This window comes from Hypoxylon trugodes, assembly GCF_022578975.1.
Source record: "Hypoxylon trugodes strain CBS 135444 unplaced genomic scaffold F4822scaffold_2, whole genome shotgun sequence".
Taxonomy (NCBI): domain Eukaryota; kingdom Fungi; phylum Ascomycota; class Sordariomycetes; order Xylariales; family Hypoxylaceae; genus Hypoxylon; species Hypoxylon trugodes.
This window is the reverse complement of record NW_026250017.1, coordinates 3,957,624-3,977,465: the sequence shown is the minus strand read 5'-3', so window position 1 is coordinate 3,977,465 and position 19,842 is coordinate 3,957,624. Positions and strand designations below refer to the sequence as shown.

The 19,842-nt window shown below is 47.5% G+C and overlaps 7 protein-coding genes across 7 annotated transcripts; 4 read left to right on the top strand and 3 right to left on the bottom strand.

Annotated features, from left to right (window-relative positions):
* The first annotated feature begins 296 nt into the window (after positions 1 to 296).
* On the top strand, positions 297 to 3,049 carry F4822DRAFT_146914 (ubiquitin-domain-containing protein). The gene is made up of 2 exons (XM_051452926.1): positions 297 to 1,318; positions 1,392 to 3,049. The coding sequence occupies exons 1-2, from the start codon at positions 878 to 880 to the stop codon at positions 2,340 to 2,342; spliced, it is 1,392 nt and encodes a 463-aa protein (XP_051318732.1). The 5' UTR covers positions 297 to 877; the 3' UTR covers positions 2,343 to 3,049.
* Positions 3,050 to 8,407: 5,358 nt separating this feature from the next.
* On the top strand, positions 8,408 to 10,150 carry F4822DRAFT_146851 (glycoside hydrolase family 18 protein). The gene is made up of 4 exons (XM_051452924.1): positions 8,408 to 8,874; positions 8,965 to 9,196; positions 9,285 to 9,853; positions 9,959 to 10,150. The coding sequence occupies exons 1-4, from the start codon at positions 8,689 to 8,691 to the stop codon at positions 10,046 to 10,048; spliced, it is 1,077 nt and encodes a 358-aa protein (XP_051318731.1). The 5' UTR covers positions 8,408 to 8,688; the 3' UTR covers positions 10,049 to 10,150.
* On the bottom strand, positions 10,106 to 10,519 carry F4822DRAFT_146867 (uncharacterized protein). The gene has a single exon (XM_051452925.1). The coding sequence runs from the start codon at positions 10,483 to 10,485 to the stop codon at positions 10,252 to 10,254; it is 234 nt and encodes a 77-aa protein (XP_051318730.1). The 5' UTR covers positions 10,486 to 10,519; the 3' UTR covers positions 10,106 to 10,251.
* Positions 10,520 to 10,786: 267 nt separating this feature from the next.
* F4822DRAFT_392663 (Vps53-like protein) lies at positions 10,787 to 13,762 on the top strand. The gene is made up of 2 exons (XM_051457233.1): positions 10,787 to 10,969; positions 11,082 to 13,762. The coding sequence occupies exons 1-2, from the start codon at positions 10,918 to 10,920 to the stop codon at positions 13,610 to 13,612; spliced, it is 2,583 nt and encodes an 860-aa protein (XP_051318729.1). The 5' UTR covers positions 10,787 to 10,917; the 3' UTR covers positions 13,613 to 13,762.
* A 144-nt stretch (positions 13,763 to 13,906) lies between these two features.
* Positions 13,907 to 15,090, bottom strand: F4822DRAFT_392661 (CybS-domain-containing protein). The gene is made up of 3 exons (XM_051457232.1): positions 14,724 to 15,090; positions 14,637 to 14,654; positions 13,907 to 14,531 (listed from the first exon to the last, which is right to left on the bottom strand). The coding sequence occupies exons 1-3, from the start codon at positions 14,902 to 14,904 to the stop codon at positions 14,179 to 14,181; spliced, it is 552 nt and encodes a 183-aa protein (XP_051318728.1). The 5' UTR covers positions 14,905 to 15,090; the 3' UTR covers positions 13,907 to 14,178.
* A 157-nt stretch (positions 15,091 to 15,247) lies between these two features.
* Positions 15,248 to 17,751, top strand: F4822DRAFT_146781 (uncharacterized protein). The gene has a single exon (XM_051452920.1). The coding sequence runs from the start codon at positions 15,450 to 15,452 to the stop codon at positions 17,511 to 17,513; it is 2,064 nt and encodes a 687-aa protein (XP_051318727.1). The 5' UTR covers positions 15,248 to 15,449; the 3' UTR covers positions 17,514 to 17,751.
* On the bottom strand, positions 17,752 to 19,764 carry F4822DRAFT_146790 (nitrogen permease regulator 2). The gene is made up of 2 exons (XM_051452923.1): positions 19,504 to 19,764; positions 17,752 to 19,380 (listed from the first exon to the last, which is right to left on the bottom strand). Exons 1-2 carry the CDS (start codon positions 19,544 to 19,546, stop codon positions 17,990 to 17,992), a joined length of 1,434 nt encoding a protein of 477 aa, XP_051318726.1. The 5' UTR covers positions 19,547 to 19,764; the 3' UTR covers positions 17,752 to 17,989.
* Between the last annotated feature and the right edge of the window lie 78 nt (positions 19,765 to 19,842).

The window sequence follows — 19,842 nt, the reverse complement described above, 5'->3', positions numbered from 1 at the left end:
ATAGAAATTTCCTTAGGCAGCGAACTAGAGGTAGTAGAAGGTAAGGTTGATTGCAGCCAGAAGGGCATGGATGGTGAAAGAACCTTACTTCAGCAGAAAGCGCTAGTCGTTACCTATCTGGTCTCCAAAAACGAGGGGCCATCGGCGAGGCTGACTGGGGGGTACTTGATCGTATTAACAGAAGGTACTTTAATATTGCTGTAAATGTACATAATTCAACACCATTATTTTTTAACTCGGCGCATCGACGTGATTTCTATCCCTTATGTTATTTAGTTAGTTTATTTAAGGGATTAGGAACTTCTTTCAACTTTCAAGTACTTTGATAGTCTTTTATAAGTCATATGAATATTAATCTTGTTATTTCCTTCGACGTTTCTTTTTCTTAGGAAAACTACATAGACCCTGTTCTATTTGTATCGAATTAGTACCTAGTATATATGACAGGAAGTACCATTCGATAATCGGACCCAGCCGGTAGTAACCTTTTATTGCCCCACGTCGCAACAAATATTAGCTTAGTTACCTTAGACAGATACGACTTGGGGAAACAATTACTTGCCATTACCTGCAATTATACCTGCAAATTACCTACCCTGAACAATCATCACCAAGCCAACATTTCTATCACCAATCATACGTCGCCCGATCTAAACCCATCGCCGCCTGCATCGACTGACTGATCAATTTCGTTTTTGACTGGACTGGTCAGGCTTTCTATTATTCCCTTTCCTGACCTTTCTATCCATTCTGAATTGACGAACTCATCTTTTCTTAATATTCTATTTCCGTCCGTTACCATCGTCGTCTCCCACAGACCAACGTAATCCCCGAATTACTCAACATAGCATCAATCAATTGACGCCGATCCCCGAAAATGGCCGACTCAGCTGAGGGCAGCTCTGACCCTCAAATCACCTTTAAGGTGAGAACCTCAGGCGAAACTCAGCATACTATTACCATGGCCGAGACTGCCACCGTTTCCGATCTAAAGAACAAGCTTGCGGGAGCCGAGTTCGAGAATATCCCCATTGAACGACAGCGCCTGATCTACTCCGGCCGTGTCATGAAGAACGACGATGCTTTAAGCACATACAAGATCAAGAACGGCAACACTGTTCATCTAGTCAAGAGCGCTGCCAGCAACCCGACTCCTCCCGCCGCCTCGTCTACATCCTCTTCTGCGCCTGCTGTGCCCCAGATTCCCACTAATATGGCTGCTGGTACGGCTAACAACCCTTTGGCGGGTTTGACGGGCGCTAGATATGCTGGTCTAACGAACCTACCGTCCGCCGACATGTTCGGTCCTGACGGAGGAGTAAGTCAATATTTCTCATATTATCATTGTTAGTAATTCCTAGGGTTAATTGCTAACTTATTCTTTCACGCAGATGGTCGGTTCTATCATGGATGAGGATCAACTGGCCAACATGCTTAGTAACCCACATGTTGCGCAACAGATGAACGAGATGATGAATAACGACGCCTTCATCGACATGATGATCCAATCGAATCCCATGCTACGAAACAACCCCAACGCCCGTGAGATAGTACGATCGCCGCTCTTCCGTCATATGATGACCAGTCCCGAGGCTTTGCGTGGAGCCGCCAGATTACAACGAGCTCTCGGCGGCCGCCAAGCCGCTCAGAATGCTTTTCCCATGCCTGGAGTCACTGACAATACTCCCGGCGACGCCTCCGCGAACACCAGCACTACGGGAACTAACAACGGTGGTACTGGCCAAACCGCGGGCGCTCAACCTAACCCTTTCGATCCGTCGTCTTGGGGCAATATTCAACTTCCTGGAGCTGGTGGTGCTGGCGCTGCCAACCCGTTTAGTGCTTTCTTTGGCCCGCTTGGAGCACCGCAGCCGGGTCAAGGAGCGGCTGGTACGGGCACGGCCCCGGCGACGGCAGGAAGTGCACCGGCCGAAGGTGGCAGCACGGACGCTAGTCAAGGTCAAGCGAACACCGCACAGAGCCCTTCGAGTCCGCCCCCGAACCCATTCGCAGGTCTTTTCGGCGCAAATGCCGGCTTCCCAGGACAACCCGCTCCCGCCGCGGGTGCTGGCGCAGGCGCAGGTGCCGGTGCTAACCCTTTCGGCAACATGCCTAATATGTCGCCCGAGGTCCTCCAGCAAATGATGAACATGCTAGGTATGAATTCGCCCATGGGCTCCCCCACGCCGCCCGCCGACAACCGACCCCCGGAGGAGCGCTACGCAGAACAGCTACGACAGCTCAACGAGATGGGATTCTACGATTTTGACAGAAACGTCGCGGCTCTACGACGAAGCGGTGGAAGCGTACAAGGTGCTATTGAACATCTTCTAAACTCGTAACGAAGAAAGCGGAGATTATGATTATTCCGTTACTATTACTCACTTCCTCGTATCAATAATGTAAATGTTTGGCAGTACTCTTACAGGGTTCAGGTGGATATCAACTCTTATGACCACTTCTATTTTTTGTCTCATCGTCTTCCCCTTGATGGAGAGAAAAGGATGAAGAGAAGGGTACTAAGGTAGTGCGTACTTGCTTAACGGGCCGGGCTGGTAGTGGATGAATGAATTGCAATACAAACAAACGACTTCATGAATATCCGATTCTTGTTTTTTTCAGGCGCTCGCGAATATGAGATAATGTTTTGAGCGTGCGCATTGGGGGATGCTTTATGCATTTTTGGTGCGTAGCGTCTTATAATAGCGGAGGGGTGAATAAATAGCGATTATTCGCCGTAGCCTGTGATTCAGGTTTGTCCTGTTAGATGATTTGTTACATGGTTTTCTATTTGTAGGGCTGGTAAAGTGAGGCTTCAAAGCCTTATATCCAGGGGTATATTGTGATGCTGACCAACATCACCACCATGGTGGAATTTTGGTAGATCTAAGCCTTGGTTGTAGATTTTAGAATTTCCCGTCACGTTCGGTTCCGCATGTAAGTACCTATTGTAACCGATGTGGTCAGTTACTCCTATCTCCGAGCTGTGGCTACAGTCTCGACACTGTGTGCTAGCTTCTTAAATATAATTGTATTGGTCCTCTTTTAATTTTCTAGCTCCCTTCTATCACATTCTGTGCTTATTGTTTTTTCTTGGAACCTGTCCCAAGCTTCTTGCCCAATATGCAGTGTTACGAAGATACGAACGGGTCTGAAGAAGTTGTATACTATTAGAAAGACGTTTTCTGAGATATCTTGTACCTAAGTATTTTTATCAATGAGAATATCATTTTCCCTCTTCTGTCTTGTCTTGCACAAATTATCCCTTTGAGTTTCTGAGCATCAGTTTATACTACCAATCTTGAAACTGGTAATCTCAAGGTGAGGAAATCCAATTCGAAAACCGGCGGCCGAGAATAGAAATCGTCGACTGGTTACTTTCAATTCGACACAAAATTTTGTTGTATGATCATCGTTGTCATCCCTTTACTATCTCGAGTTGGGTTGATATCGTTCCGAAGTGTACAAGTACATGATTTTGTAGAAGAAAATGGATAGACGGTGGAGTGTTGGGCAGCAATCTTCATTAGGCAGGTTAAGCTGACTGGTGGAATGGGCTATTCCGTACCATCATAAGCTTGAGATTGACAAAGATTGAATAAGGCAACAAAGGTCGCGTGAGTCGGCCTTGTTGTCCGGTATCTACTCCGGGGATCCTATCGTTACCTAAAAGTGGTAGTTGAAGATGGGTAATGTGGATGTAGGATTAAATATGATTGACATCGCAGGCTCGTTTGTCTTACTTCAAGTTCCCTTATCGGGAATCGTCATCGTTATTAAGGTATCTATACCCCTACCTCTCTCGTTCTCGGTGCTGAAGACCACTACGGCCTACCGATCCCGCTTCTAGGTACCTTCTCATCCCGAGTCCCGTCTTTTCGGAGGCAGCCAGCTAGGGCACTCCTTCGGTCATCCTACACTCGGTAGTGTTCGGCGGTTACGACGATGTTCGCTTATTATGCTAGTCTGGCGATCGCCATAAGTGGATGTCACTCAAAATCGCCTCACTCTAGCCTCACCAGACTCGATATTGATCTGGTTCAGGGGTCGTCGCGTGCGGATCGACATCTAACTGTAACTGCATCTTGCGTACGGAATATAACGAGCGGTCTGCATACACAGAACATACATGCATATCGCAACGAATAGCTGCAGGAAGCTGTAGCAGAATATGTTGGTTACCTTGGTACTGTTCCTCGGAACTAGTCCAGGGGTGGATGCGGCACATGCGGTGCACATCATCAGGTAGCGAAACATCTCGGTGGCCTCTTCTGTGGATTATATCTCATCTAACCTTCCTCTCTCTAGTATTCCAAACTCGCTTCTATTTCTTGTATGTGAGATGTGACTACGCCAAGTACAACTAGACTTGGCTATGCGACGTGATGCGATATATGGGAGCACAGCAATTACCTATCTAGGAAGCCTATACCTGGCAGTTCGGGAAAAACGGTCATCATAGCTGGTAGGAATTCGGTGAAGAAGAGAATTCATGCCCAAATTGTACGGGCTAACTCCGTATCCACAACATTTACCCATACCCCCATATGAAATCTGTATGTTTCTGATATTGTATGCTTTTGGACGTGGGCAATAATGAGACGCTGCCACCAACATGCTTCATAGTAGCATTTTGGATGACCAATTCGCTTGTAGCCAATGGCCGTGTCGGAATTATCCTGTGGAGGCTCAACAGAATACGGCTAGACCCGAAAGGTGTTCATCCCATTGCGTGCGTTAGCGTGTTTCTTTTCTCCATCTGCATTGATGATCGTCGGCCGTAGTGCCCCCGGACCAAGGGGTTCTCGCGATTTTCATCGTATGTATACTAGGTGGTTTTCGATTAAACATCGGCTGTAAGTTTCCTATATTATATTTCACTTATAGGCAATTTATTGATGGAAGGAATAGAATAGTTTGGAAGGCGCCCGGGATTTTAATTAAAGACGGTGAGAGAAGTAGCAAGAAATAGGGGTATAGGATGCGCTACCGAACGCCACGCAGCAGCCATGTGTAGCCATATCGAAAAGTCCAGTCCAGGCCGGAACAATATTAATGAGTACAGATCTCCGAGAATTAATGGTGAGATTGAGCTGAAAATGCCACTGTAATAAATTAATTCGCCTAGTATAAATTAGGTATCTAGTTCGCGCCTTTGTTGGATGCTACGGTACTATGCAAGGAGGGCCATCATATTATACGTATTCATGTACAAGATTTCTTCGGGTATTAACAACCTAGCCCGACAAAGGATATTACCACGGAGTAGAGGCCTGTCTTTCGGACATTCTCGACCTTACTTCCCAGGTTAAGCCCTGTCTCATTCGGCCTGCGAATATCACCGCGTAAGTGGATCCGTGTTTGCCCAGAAAGGACTCCCAGCCATGTATATCCATTAAACCGACATCCTTTTTCACATCTCGGTGAGATCCATAAAGCTACTACCAGTAGCTTGATTCGACCGCCATCTGACCTGTCATATTTAATTCATCTGGAACGGGCAATTTTAGGATTAGCGTCGTGCTGAGACGTCCCAGTGTTCTGGAAAGAAAAGCTAAGGAATGCCAAGTGGGTTCGGATCTCGCTCGCCGAAAAGCTGAAAAGATGCCCTGCGATGCTTGCTGACCACTCGATGTACTTTGTTGTGCATTATGATCGTAACTACATATGTACATACGGCATGGAAAAACTACAAAGCCACAAGTGTTGTGGTTGTCCTATCATCGCTTCTGCTAAGTTTTTCATCTTTACTTTTTATATTACAGAATCGGGCTAGAACGAACCTGATTTGAGCTTCCTGTGGAAATGATGTTCGCCCTTGGCTGCAGCTTTTCTGGTTCTCGCCATCGGCATGAAATTCCCCACTAGATGAGGAGATATGAGGAGAGAGAGGAGCGGGATTTATGTAGTGTTGTTCCTCCTGACAAAATGTAGATGCTCATCTATATGAAAAATGATTCATATTTTGGGTCTCTGCCGTTGGCATCTGCAGGCTGGGCATTCTGACATCCGCGTTATCAATCCGGTCGGGAAGAACTTCTTTTCAGGGTTCAGATTTCCTCGTCTCGGCCGTGCCGAGTTGGTTCCATGCACCCCAGATGCGTCATTACGATCACATCCAGCCTAGTCTGATGAATTTAGTTCACCAGAAGCAGTCGGGGGCTGCATATACATCCACATACATCGCCAATCAAGGCAGTCATAATCTCATGGACCGAGACAGGGGATAATCTACCCAAGGTTATTCCTTGATCTTAAGTAGTCGACTTATCTAGTAACCCTTAACCATTCGAATACCCCAGAAGCAGCGGGGCGACCTTCTCGAAGGCTTCTATACGGCGACTATCTGCATCTCAAGACTAGTTTGGCATGAAGACTAAGATATTGGAAATCACCTGAATAGGCAAGTCGGAACTGTTGTGTCATCGTCGCATCAGAGGAGTTTCCCCATTGCATCCCATTTTCCTAAGCCCTAATATTTCTAAATGCTGTCTTTGTAATGATGAGAATATTGTACGTCGGTCGACTTAATACTTCCCATACATGTGACGATCGCGTCGGAGAGAAGCCTGACAGGTTTGCAGATCATGTATTAGCGTTACTCGGTTACCAGTTTCTTCACCTACTACACTACGCTGCGCGCCCATTGAATATTGAAGGCGAGAGATTCAAAGGAGGCTGAATCAAAACAAAACCTCGACACATGGCATCCTAGTCGTCACCCAGGACGGCTAGTCTACTAGAGGAACTAAACTCCTTAGATCTTTTCCCCTTGTCAGGGACCCCTAGGTCAATTGATGACGTTTGAAGTAGAATACTCCGGCTTCATCTCCGTAAGTGACAGTCGAAATATTCGGAATATTCTTTTTTGTCTGCCTACACTAGGAGGCCTCGCTTTGGAATCACTTTTGGCTGACTCGTACTTGAACACGATGCCAATAGTCTATGTATTGCCTAGGGCAGGGTTTGGTAGAATTTCTCCGGCATCCCGGTCCGCTTATGTTCATCAGTCCCATTTGACTGGTGATAGAATGAGGGACCTACTGTCGACACAATGCAGCAACGGGCTTGGTATACTACGTACCCGCTTCATTAACTGCATCCCTCGTACGTCTTGGCAACCGGGTCGTCTACCAAGCTTCTTACGGTACTCCCCTTCTCCATATATCGAAGTGAGTTCTGCCTCGGTACTTCAATGATCCTCATCAGGCTCGCCTAAACGTTACATACTACGTTGTAGAAGCTTTTTTTTTTTCTTGTATCCATCTTGCGCTCCACAAGTCATCATGCCCCGACAAGAATAGTTAGGTTGATTGGGTGGATTTAATTCCAAACGGACGACTCAAAGCCAACATGAATGAAAAACCTGAAGCGGAATCCGGCTTGCAGAAGATTGGCCTGTCCAAGGGTCAGATTTTGAAGTCGTGGCACTTTTCCAGCACAATGACCGATGCTTCTGCATCCCTAGAGAGGCCATGATCGGCCGGGTCTTCGCCAAGGAGAAGCCACTCGCGTTTGTTGCTTGTTTGTGCTGTACGTATTCGTACAGGATATGCAATAGTATTCCTACTGAACGTGTGACAGGCCACATACCTACGTACGGTACATATACACACGGACACAGGCACAGTAGTAGATAGGTAGTGCCGCTCGGGTTCTTTTACAACAACCACTCCTAGGAACCCCACTCGCTATCAAAAAATGGCCACTGGCATCATCAGCCCAAAGGCGAAACCGGCCAATTCCTCCCCATCAAGGCAGGTAATAAAACCCGGAGGGCCTTACTACTGTGCCCATGCGCCGTTGCTAGTTTAGCAGATGGCCTAACCCCTTCCCCACGCGCCAGCCCGCGACACGCCGGTCCATCCCTATGTACCTATCTTTTCTTCCCCTACCTACTTGCATGCCCAATATTACCTATGTAGGTACCTTTCTAAGTAATTCCATCCACCGCAGCCTGCCTGACTGCGTGCGTACGTACCTGCCTGCTTCACGATCTTATGAGCTGATGAAAATTTAACCCCCAATCCCGCTCTGCCCTTCCCATTCGGGCCTTGCCAGGCTGGCGAGTGTTTACTACTGGCTTGCCCTCCTCCGCCTGAGCTGACCATAGAGCGGTCCTGCATCTGTAATTATCCCCGTCGCAATTATGTCATGCATGAATGGCCCCAGGGAACGATCTCCGTGAGGATATCCAAATACATATCTACCTGGATGGATGTCTCCCCTTAGGCAAAAAATTTGGTGATGTTGCGCGCCATTCTCCACCGCTCCCACGCCTGGGAGCTTATTAGCATCTTCCCCAAGCCTCTCACTTTCTCGCGTATAACATATAACATATAAAAGTTTCACACGAAAGCAAGGTTAGTATTCGTTTCGGGCTTTAATAGTGGCTCTGAGACAGCGAATGCAAAGCCGGTTGCACCTCATAACTCGCCGAAGACTGCCCATCTATATTATAGATCACGAAAGGCAATTTCACCATGCGCCATCTTATGTTTTCTTATCTCCTTAAGTTATTGGCCCATCCCGTTGTTGCTCCTTGACTTAAAACGGCACACTCTTTCCGGCTCTTCTGGGAAACTCGGTTCTGTCAGACTACGTTCCTAAGCGACCTTAGTTGCTTTATTATAACAATAATACCCTTCGTTATTATTCCTACCAACTACCGGGTATAGATCGCCCATCATGAGTTCGTCATCGTCATCGCGAAGGCGCAAGACGTCCAGCACGTCTAACGTGATGTTTACGAACGCCGTTTACTTTCCAAACTACAAAATCTACAGTGGCGCGACGCCAGGGATGATGAATTATAGTTGCATCAACCACGTGTACTACGCTTTCGCCAACGTAGCGGCGGACGGTTCCGTGTTTGTAAGTCATTAGAATCTCAGATGTTTGCTTTGAACTGCACATTCCGCGGTTTCATCCTCCAGGATCCGGAACGCTGATTCCTGAGTTAAGTTGAGCGACGAGTGGGCAGATACCCAAGCCCCTTGCGACGGCGTCCAAGGTGGTCTTGGGTCCTTGATGCATCTCAAGCAGAAACACTCGCATCTGCAAGTCACTCTTTCGATCGGGGGCGGAACTTCGAATGAAGCGTTCCCGATAGTTGCCTCCAACCCTCTGTTACGGGATAACTTTGCGCAAGCAGTGCGAGGTCTCGTGGATGCATCCGGTTTGGACGGCATCGATAGTATGTATTCTACTTTCTACTTCCCATTCTAAAAAAATTCTCTACTCTCTGGGATTTACCTCGTGACTAACTAACCTCTTGAAACTAGTAAACTGGGAATACCCTATGGACCAACAGCAAGGCGCCGACTTCGTTGCACTTTTGGCCGCTGTTCGGACCCAACTTCCAGAGGAGCAGTTTTACGTAACGGCTGCTCTTCCAGCAGGTCGCTCGATTCTTCAGAACATCGACATCGCGCAAGCTGTTCCGTACCTTGACTTCATAAATCTAGAGGCTTACGATTTCTACGGACCATGGACGAACCGGAGCGGCCACCAAGCACAGTTGTATTCGCTGAGTAAGGAAGAAACTTCTGCATCTTCTGGTGTTTCGTATCTTTTGAGTCGTGGATGCCCTTCTCGGAAGATCTTGTTGGGAATCCCGCTCTATGGGCGGAGTTTCCTAGGTGTCACCGGACCGGGACACCGGCACAAGGGTATAGGCGGCGAGGACGGTGCGTTCGAGTATAACTCGTTGCCGAGAAAGAATGCCAAGGAGTCCGTCGATAAGCGAATAGGAGCTGCGAGTTGCGTGGGGGGCGACGGAGGGTTCGTAACGTACGATAACCCGGAAACCGTCAAGATGAAGGCAGCGTATTGCAAACAAAAGGGACTCGGAGTATGTTTCCATTGTCTTCCATCCACTACCTCCTCTTTTCTCGACGGCACTAGTTATAGCTATAAAAACGTACTTACGGGGCGTTCGCTAACTCGGATTCTCTAGGGATTGTTTTACTGGGCGGGACCAGCTGATTCCCGAGAAAAGTCTCGTAGTCTGATTGCGGCCGGTTTCAGGGCGTTGCACAGCTCGTAGTCCTATATCGCTGACATCCGGAGTTCCGGACATTTTACGAATGGCGTTATGGCGGTCGCATTTGCATTTTTTGGCGTTGTAGCTCGATCAAGGGGTTTTGGCTTTTCGGCGTCGTTACTGCATTACTCAAGAGTCGGAGTTCTTCTCGAGTATCTAGACTTGTCGGACTTCACTGGTTTTTCTTGCATTTTAACTCGGAGATGTTATATCATTTGGCCGGTCGGGATCAAGAGGAACCAGAACTGATACCAGAGATATACCAGATGTATCGAGTATGATAGCCGGAGATACAAGGCCATTATACCATCATGTATAGAAGGGGTCTTAGAGTACAACTTTGAGCATATCGATGTAAACATATGGGAAGCAAAAAAAGAAAAAAGAAATGAAGAATCGAAAGATAAAACGCAAAAAAGTCCTTTGGGGAAGAAAAGCATACAAAATGGCGGAACTCAATTACGTACTATGGGCTTTTAATGAAGTCTTATTGGTTGCTTTACCTTAAATGAATAAATGAAGTTGAAAAAGGAAAAGCGTTCATTGGAGCGGATCCTCCCGTTCCTTGCAGGGTGGGGTGTAGTAACACAAGGTGAATGCTGAAAGTGGGGGTGGCAAAGGACACTTTCGCCTGTCTTTTTATCAATCTTATCGATAAGGGACTCAACTTACTGACACGTGACAGAACTCAATATGCTTTTAATTAATAGATGCATATATGTCTTTACACGCTGGTGCGTCATCATCTCAGCTTCAATATAATTGATTAATCCAAGACTAATCAGCTACATTACGATATTATATGTATGAACGCTAAGAAGGTTATTATAATCAACTAGAAAAGACCCAATGCGACGGCATAGAATTCCTATATGTTGCTCGAGATGAACGGCGTCGCATCTGAACCGCTGTCTTTAGATGCAGGTTAGCTCTCCCTCTACATTCCCGCTACGTATTATTACCTATCACGTTTGGTTATTTCGTGATGGATCATGCGAAAGAAAGAGGTCTCTGACTAGCTAACACGCAAGGCTAGCTGACTATGACCCGATTCAGCATCTAAACCTCCTATTTTCCCATCCTTCGACCGTATCCTCCATAAGTCGTGTATCCTCGACCCTCCAATCCCAACATAATGACTTGTCAACCGAAATATCGAGCCTCCAAACGGCCCAGGCATATGGGCCCGATTCTTCCCTCGAACGAATGCAATCTGCCCAAGCCGAGCTAGCAGGACTCTTTAAGAAGATCGAGACGGTGCGCTCACGCGCTATTCAGACCGAACAGAATATTACCTCCATGACCGCCGATATCAAACGCTTGGATGGCACGAAGCGGAACCTGACACTGTCTATGACCGCCCTCAAGCGGTTACAGATGTTGACTACGGCATACGAACAACTAAGGGGCTTGGCTAAGACAAGACAATATAGGGAGTGTGCGAGTTTACTGCAAGCGGTATTACAGCTTATGCGCCATTTCAATAGCTATAGGAGTATCGACCAAATCGCTACGTTAAGCCGAGGTGTTGGCGAACTGCAAAGAGAGCTATTGGAACAAGTATGCGAGGACTTCGAAATAGCCTTCGCTAAAGGAGAGGTTGGGGCCAGGAAAGCGACGCTGGTCGAGGCTTGTGGGGTCATGGATGCCCTTGGTGATAATGCACGAGCGAGATTGGTGACGTGGTACGTGAACACCGAGTTAAGAGAATACCGCCAGGTCTTCAGGGGCAATGATGAGGCTGGTAGCTTGGACAATATTGGAAGACGATATGCGTGGTTCAAGAGAATGATGAAGGGGTATGAAGAGGAGCACTCCGGCATGTTCCCACCACATTGGAGGGTCGGCGAAACGTTGGCTATGGCTTTCTGCGATGGGACAAGAGACGATTATAAGGGAATCTTGGAAAAGAGCATGAGAAGAATGGATGGGGCCAAAATCGACGTCAATTTGCTACTAAGTTGTCTTCAGGAGACGATGGATTTCGAACAAACACTCGAACGAAGATTTGCTAGCGAGCCGAGGGCTAGTATCGATACACTAAGCTCCGCAGACGAGAGGACGCAAAGCTTCAACGGGTCGATATCCGTCGCATTCGAACCATACCTAAGCTTATGGGTCGAATCCCAGGATAAGGCTTTAGCGGCTATGATCCCTAAATACAAAAACCAACCCTTATTACCAGCCGACGAAGAATTCTCTCCCCAAGCCGTCATTAGCTCCGCTATCGAACTGTTTCACTTCTACAAGCTCACTCTGTCGCAATGCGCTAAGCTGTCTACGAGCGATCGATTATTAGACCTAGCGAAGACCCTGGCTAAATACCTCGACGAATATGCGCAACAAGTATTACTTGCAATTTTGCAGAGACCTGGGCAAGCAGGCGCATCTTTAGAGGATATTGTCCTTGTCCTGAATACGGCGGATTTCTGGCACGCCAATACGGGTCAGCTCGAAGAGAACATCAAAAAGCGCATCGACCATGATCTCGTATCCAAGGTAGATTTGTCGTCTCAAGCGGACGCATTCTTGGGCGTTGCTAGCGCTGCAGTTATAGCGCTGGTCAATAAAGTTGAGGCGGATTGCGAGGGTGCCTGGCGCGAGATGAAGAATACAAATTGGAGTAAGATGGAGAGTGTTGGGGACCAGAGTTCTTATGTTGGTGAACTGGTCAGCCATATCAACTCTAAGTCGGAGGAGGTCTTGGCAGTTGTCGTCAAACAACAATATGCGCGCGCATTTGCTGATAAATTGGTGGAACACTTTGCAACTTCATATATCCACACCATTGTGCAGTGTCGACCTATTTCTGAAGTAGGCGCAGAACAGATGCTACTGGATAAGTACGTCCTGACTAAAGCCTTGGAGAACCTACTCTCACATCACAACACATCCTCATCTACCCCCTCACAACCACCCCCAGCAAGTTTCGTCAAGCGCGTCAACGCAACAATGACCCGTATCGATCCTCTCCTCAAAACCCTCCAAGTACGCCCGAGCCCACCCGAGGGTCTGGTACAAGCATACCTAATCCACGTGGGCGACCGCTCCGACACCAACTTCCGCAAGATCCTCGAGCTGAAGGGCATCCGAAAGCAAGATCAAGGGCATCTAATAGAACTCTTCACGATCCACCGCGACGGTCCAGGAAATGGCACTAAACTCGCCGCTCAAAGCCCACTCCTAACACCACTAATGAACGCCTCCGGTCTAGGCGGCGTAGGCGTAGGCGCCGGCGCAAACAACCTGAATAATCTAATGAGTGTAGACCGTCTAGCCTCCGGCCCCGGCGCCGCGCTCCAAGGCGCAGCTTCACGCTTCGACGCCGCGTCTCTCGGCGAGAAACTCCTAAACGCGGCAAGAGATGGTGTGGAGAGAATTGGCACGCCGGCCGAGCAGCAGTTCCAGGGGCAGGGATCGGGACAGGGTGGAGCGGCGCAGGGGAATAACGCTAGTATTAATGAGAATTTGAAGAATTTTGGAAAGTTCTTTAGACGCGATATTGGGGGGTTGGGGGTTAGGTTTGGGAAGAGGGATGGGAGTGTTGATGAGCATAGTGGGCGATGAGTAAGAGTTGTTGTTGGGGGTGGGGAGAGTAAAGTGATAGTGAGTGTGTGATAGTGTGATGTATTTTGGCGAGATACCTATAATGCTTGATGCTATTGAATCAATTATACGAAGTGCGCTCAGCTGGGGTCGTACATATTTCGGTTCGAGTTTTTCTATGTTCTTCGATTCCTGGTTGGTCATTATTTTCGACGTATTATAATACCTGTAGACGTTTCCTGCTAACGGAGGTAAGCTGGCCATAGAACGACACATTCCACTGGACCTTATCGCATTGTTTGGCGCATTTAATAGTTGAAGTATCGTTATATATATTTAATGGCCGTATGGATACAAACAGGAGCAACAATAATTTGCTCTCTTTCGAAGTCTAGCCCGAGGTATTTCTCAACTGACAAGCTTCATCCGATACAAAGGAATTCATGACTGTACGCCATGTAGCTTCATACATCATCTTGTTGCTCTTCACCTCCCCTGCGGTTTCTCTCCTCACTAATGCATTCGTCTCTGTGCGATCCTCGTCGCAATGTCTAATCCATGCTCTTCAACCCCTCTACCCCTCTGATCTACGCCTTCCAGACCCTCTTCACAGCCTCTGTTACACCAACATCGTTGGTCTCGAATTCATACAGACCGACTCCAACGAGGGCAGTCACAGCGTTCAGGAGCCACATGGAAGCTTTGCGGGACTTAGGGAATCGGCTGATAGGGATGTAGTCGATGAGTACGGATTGGAAACCGAGATGGCAGTGGACGAGGAGTAGGGAGCAGAGGATTGCGTCGAGACCGGGGTTGAGTGAGGATCCGGCGAAGGGCGCGACGGTTAAAGGGATGATGCCGACGGCGACGAGGCGCTCGAAGGTCCAGTGGTAGGAGCCGTGGGTTGGATGCGGGTCGGGGACGGGTGCTGGGTCGTTTACTAGTTAAGGCTGTTAGTTGGTTCCAATCCTAGCTCCTCTTCTGCTCCTTGTCTCTTTCTCGATCGTAGATATCCCAATTCACGAGGGGGTATAGAGTCGCATACCAGATCCCTTAATCACCTCTGCGCGCAATCTTGTTAGCAAATGACCATGATAAAAGATAGTAATGCGATAATTGGTATATAACGTACGTGGTCCTGGGGGTAATAGACTCCTCCTGCTCGAAGCATGGAAAGCGGCAACGAGGATAGCATCTTGGGCGATCGTCGGTCGGATCAATTGGTGTCTTGAAAAAGTGGTGGTTGCAGCTCGTCGGGTTGATGTGGCCAAGACGGACTGCCGGAGCAGCGCCGGGCGGATTATAGAAGCCATTGAAAATGGATGTTGTGGGATCTATTTTGCGCTTATATCACCCGTGTACCCCTAGTTGCTGTCGAGGAGAGAGTAGAGTTGGTATCAAGGTAGAGTATAAATTGAAAGCGACGATGATGTATGGATCAAAGGTTAAAAGATGAATTTAGTTCGTTTGCACCATTTCCTCACACGCCATTTCATTGCTCATTGCCGAGGACCGAGAAATAAGAGGCTTATGATTGGTCGGATACTCCCGGTAAAAGCCTGGTTGCTGATTACATAACGAAGCTTAAGTAAAGAAGTACCAATGTATCTTATCGGCGTCGGCGATTGCAGCAGTAGACGTCCCCACTAGAAATTTATAGCTTCAGATAATTCGAATTTTTAAAAAGTAGATCCAAGTATTTTACCGTACTTAATTCATTCCCACGAGAAAGTCTAAACAGTTTACGATTAACACGAAATTCGAGTAATTAAAAAGTTCTTCATATGTGTATTAATATTTAATTTCGTGGGGGGTTCCTTCTTTAACCCTCTGCGCCCATCGCAAAGCGCAAAGAATCATGTTGCCGACCAGTACTTTCTCTCCCAGCTTGAGCCCCCGAATCGCGCCGTCCACTTTCTGTCGAAGATGTCTTGTACGATACCTAGCAGCAAGAAGACCACAGAATAGATCGATATCTACCTCTTATTTAAAAAAACGAGCAGAGGCTGATGAGCAATGGAAACTTCAAGCCCAACAGATTGAAGAAGGAAAGGTCCCGCATCTGTGGGACAAGTTCAAAGAACGTGGATATATCAAGGATATCGCAGGTACTGAGGACCAAATTAAAGAGCTCATGAAGCAGAAACGGATAGGTGCTTATGTTGGAATCGATCCTACCGCTCCCTCCCTTCACGTTGGCCATCTACTTCCTCTGATGCCCCTCTTTTGGATGTATTTGCACGGTTACAAAGCTATCAGCGTCATAGGTGGTGCGACAGCAAGGGTTGGCGATCCTACCGATCGATTACAAAGTCGCGATCCACTTGCAAAAGCCGACATGTCCATGAACGTAACCAAGATACACTATCAGTTAAAACGAATATGGCTTAATGTTGAAGCTCAGGGGAGACGTTTCGGCTACGAAAAGCAGAACAGAATATGGAGTCGCGCGCTACTAAACAACAGCCAGTGGTACATAAATCTTCCCTTCATCGACATGTGTAGCCGATTGTTTAAGGGAATGCGACTTGGTCCTATGCTTTCTCGCGAGACCGTTAAGCGTAGGATGGAAAAGGGGGATGGCATGTCGCTTGACGAGTTCTTATACCCTCTGATGCAAGCCTGGGACTTTTGGCATATGTTCCGCATTTTAGGTGTTCGTATGCAGATTGGAGGGTCTGATCAGTATGGAAACATTATCTCCGGCGTCGAAGCCGTCAAGTACATACGGGACAACGAACCCAATCCGAGTGAAAGACTTCCCGATACTCTTCATAATACCCCCGTCGGGTTTACTGTGCCCCTTCTTACCGACTCGTCTGGCGCTAAATTTGGAAAAAGCTCTGGAAATGCTGTTTGGCTTAACCCGTTTATGACGAGCTCGTTCGATCTCTATGGATATTTCATGCGACGGCCGGATGCCGACGTGGAGAAGTTACTGAAACTATTTACATTTCTTCCTCTGGAAGACATTGATAAACTTGTTGCAGAGCATAATCAAGACCCCCGAAAGCGCGTTGCACAGCATGCACTCGCCTTTGAAGTGGTTGCACTAGTTCATACATTGGAAGCCGCCCACAACGCGCGGGACCAACACAAAGGATTGTTCTCAAAAGAAGCAACTACAAGATCTTCTTATCCTAACGACCAGCCAGCAACAGCAAGCTTGGCGAGTTATTTTAATGTTGATATCAAGTTACCAGAATCCTTAATCTATACCAAACCAATATCCCGTATCTTATATGCTGCTGGCCTTGCGGATAGTGTCACCGATGGCAATCGTTTGACGCAACACCAAGGCGCATACGTTGGTGGAGATCCAGGCCGAAGTGCGGCTCTCAACAGAGGCATGCCTGAAGGCGGTTTGACATTCACACCTGTTAAAAATTGGTTCCCCCAGGATACCAAAAACTTCCTCATCGATGGCAAGCTCTTGATTCTACGTCGAGGAAAACACTTCATCCGAGTTGTCGAAGTAGTCAGCGACGAGGAATGGGAAGCTAGCGGTTTGATGTATCCCGGCGAACCGGGAACGGGCAAGTTGCGGATACTGTTGGACTCGATACAGCGAGCTGTCAAAGAGGAGGATTTGGATATAGGGGATGCTGAGCTATCGAAGAAGCTTCTAGATAGAGCAAAGGCCCTATACAAAGAGGGAGGTCAGCAAAAAGCTGGTGTTGCCCAGCGCTACGTCCAGGCAAACCGCGCGGGAGAGATTCTCAGCCAAACCTTTTTGAATTCTCACCGAAATACGGGGCCTAGTTCCGCCCGAGTAAAGACAGAAGCGATTGATAGGATATTAGAAAAAGCCCGCAAGGAAATGAAAGAAGAACTCGAGAAAGAGGGGAAGAAGGAGAAGGGTGGGAAGGGAGGCAACGCGAACAGACGCCTGTCAAGTGATGACGGCGACCTAGATGTATAAATGTATAACAATCCCAAATATACCCATCTCAAATCCTCGCGACGACCCGTATTCGCTCGTTTCGTAGAAATTAAAACGATGTGGATGTTGCGTCACATTTGTTCTCCGTCCGATTGCATGTTCAACGTAACTTCATGCCTCTTATGCCTTGAATACCCTCACACCATCGCGCAGGTGGGCTTATATTACATTAGACTATGAATAACTTCCCTAGGCTTCCACCAACCAAGACTTGCGACATATATCACTTTCCTTTAAATCGAGCAGCCTACCTAGGCACATAGTATAGTTGGGGATTATGCTATATATAAAGCTGACCAAAGCGCGTAAAACCTAGAGGGGGGTATTCAGGCTGGAGTTCGCAGGGTAGCCACTCAGCTTAGCACTATTCATCGCAGTGCTTCTGTAGAAGAATTCTAACGTGTCGCCTACCGTATCGTGATATTGGAATATCCGCTCTTATTTTTATAATCCCTTCAACGATAAAACACCGTCCTATCGCCGGGTTCCAAACTCCTTAATTTCTTCATGATCTCGCCATCTGTCAAATTCTGCTCCGTCACGATTTGATCAAAGCTATGACATCCATCCGCATACCTTAACAACACATCTTCATCCCCATCTTCGTCATCCTTAATACTACCAATAGCTCCATCAGTCCTACTCCTCTTCGGCATAGTCCGCCTACCCGTCGCCAGACTCTCGAGATACCGCTTCGATACGACGTATTTATGCACACGATATAATAAACCTTTTATAACGCCGAATTGAACTAGCCGCCGCACGTCTACATGCCGTAAAACGTCGAAGCCGGCGTCTTGATGTAGTTTGATCCATTCCATGACGCTTCGCCCTGCGCAAAACGTCGTCATGAGTTTTATGAGTTGGTAATTGGTTACCCCAAGCGGCTGTTGAGGTTGGGATTTCAGCGCCCGTCCAATATCGGTATCAATTATATCTTTACTGCCATTACCGTCGTCATCGCTAGGTCTGGTAGTAGATCCGCTGGTAGTGGTGCCGCTGCACCCCGGGACGGCGGGGTTAATGCATACATACCCGGCACATTCATCAACGATGCCGTCGCTATTAGCTACGAAATCGTGGATACCGGGCCTTGGAGCGTAACAACTGCCGAAGAAAAACATATCCAGTAACAAGACAGTGTCATAATACAATAAATGCTGCAACGCAATCTGCGTAAGCGGCAGCGAAACATCAGCAAGCCACGCGATACGGCGCACATCATTAACACCATCAATATGCGGAATAATCTTCTGCAGCGTAAGATCCCACGTCGGGTCCACGATATCAGCGAGTTTCATCTTCGGGACCGGCACGTGCCAACCGCGAACCGGGGGTGGGGGCGGGTGGTACGGGAATAGCTTCATGTTGAGGGTATTAGCGTCGTCTACTGGGATCATGCATTCGCCGTAATTGTTCAAATCTTCTTTAACGATTTCTAGTAGACTTTCGATAGGTCGTCGTCCATCATCGTGGGTTGCTTCACTGCGTCCATCAGAGTCTGAGCTTAGGTATCCATGCTGTCGTTCCATTTCTGCGAATGTGACGGCGAGACGTCGGACTAGACGCTCGTAGGGTACTTGGTCGATGTCGGATTCGACCACGAGCCCGAAGTTGAAGATGAATTCATTGCGATGGTATCGCTCGTTGGGAATTGAGACGGGGAAGCCTAGTATGCTGTATTTGTTGTCTGGGGAGTTGACTGTCATGAAGCGGTTAAAGAAGGCTTTCCGCGGGATTATGTACTCCTGTATGATGTCGAAGTCCACTAGTGGTGGCTTGAGATGTGGTGTGTATGTTGTAGCTACAATACATCCTGGTGGTGATTGTGCGACGATCTTGGTACCTAGGATTATGTTAGCATTGGTTCTTTTATGAGGACGAGTGTAACATGATATGAGATGAAAAGTGAAATTATCCGTCGTGAAAGGTTACAAATGAAAGAATTGGTTGATTAGCTAATACACACCCTCTTGTGGTAGGAATCGCGCATAGAATATTCCCTGAATCATTTTTGCTTTTTTGATACTCCTCACCTCACCAAGATCCAACTCGGAACTCAGTAGATGCTCTAAGAACAACTACATTGCAGTGTAACGTGAGTTCTGGTGTTATCTCCTTCGATACGTGTTTCATCCCGAAGTGCCAGAACCCATAGGATGCGATAATATCCTCATGTTCCCGAAACGGAAGATGTGGTTGGTTGATAACGAAGCTAGAGCGGAGCTTGAAGCGCTGAATATGGAAGGGGGAAGTTAAGAGGCGCATCGGCTAAATACCGGTGATTACGCCGATCAAGTATCACTAA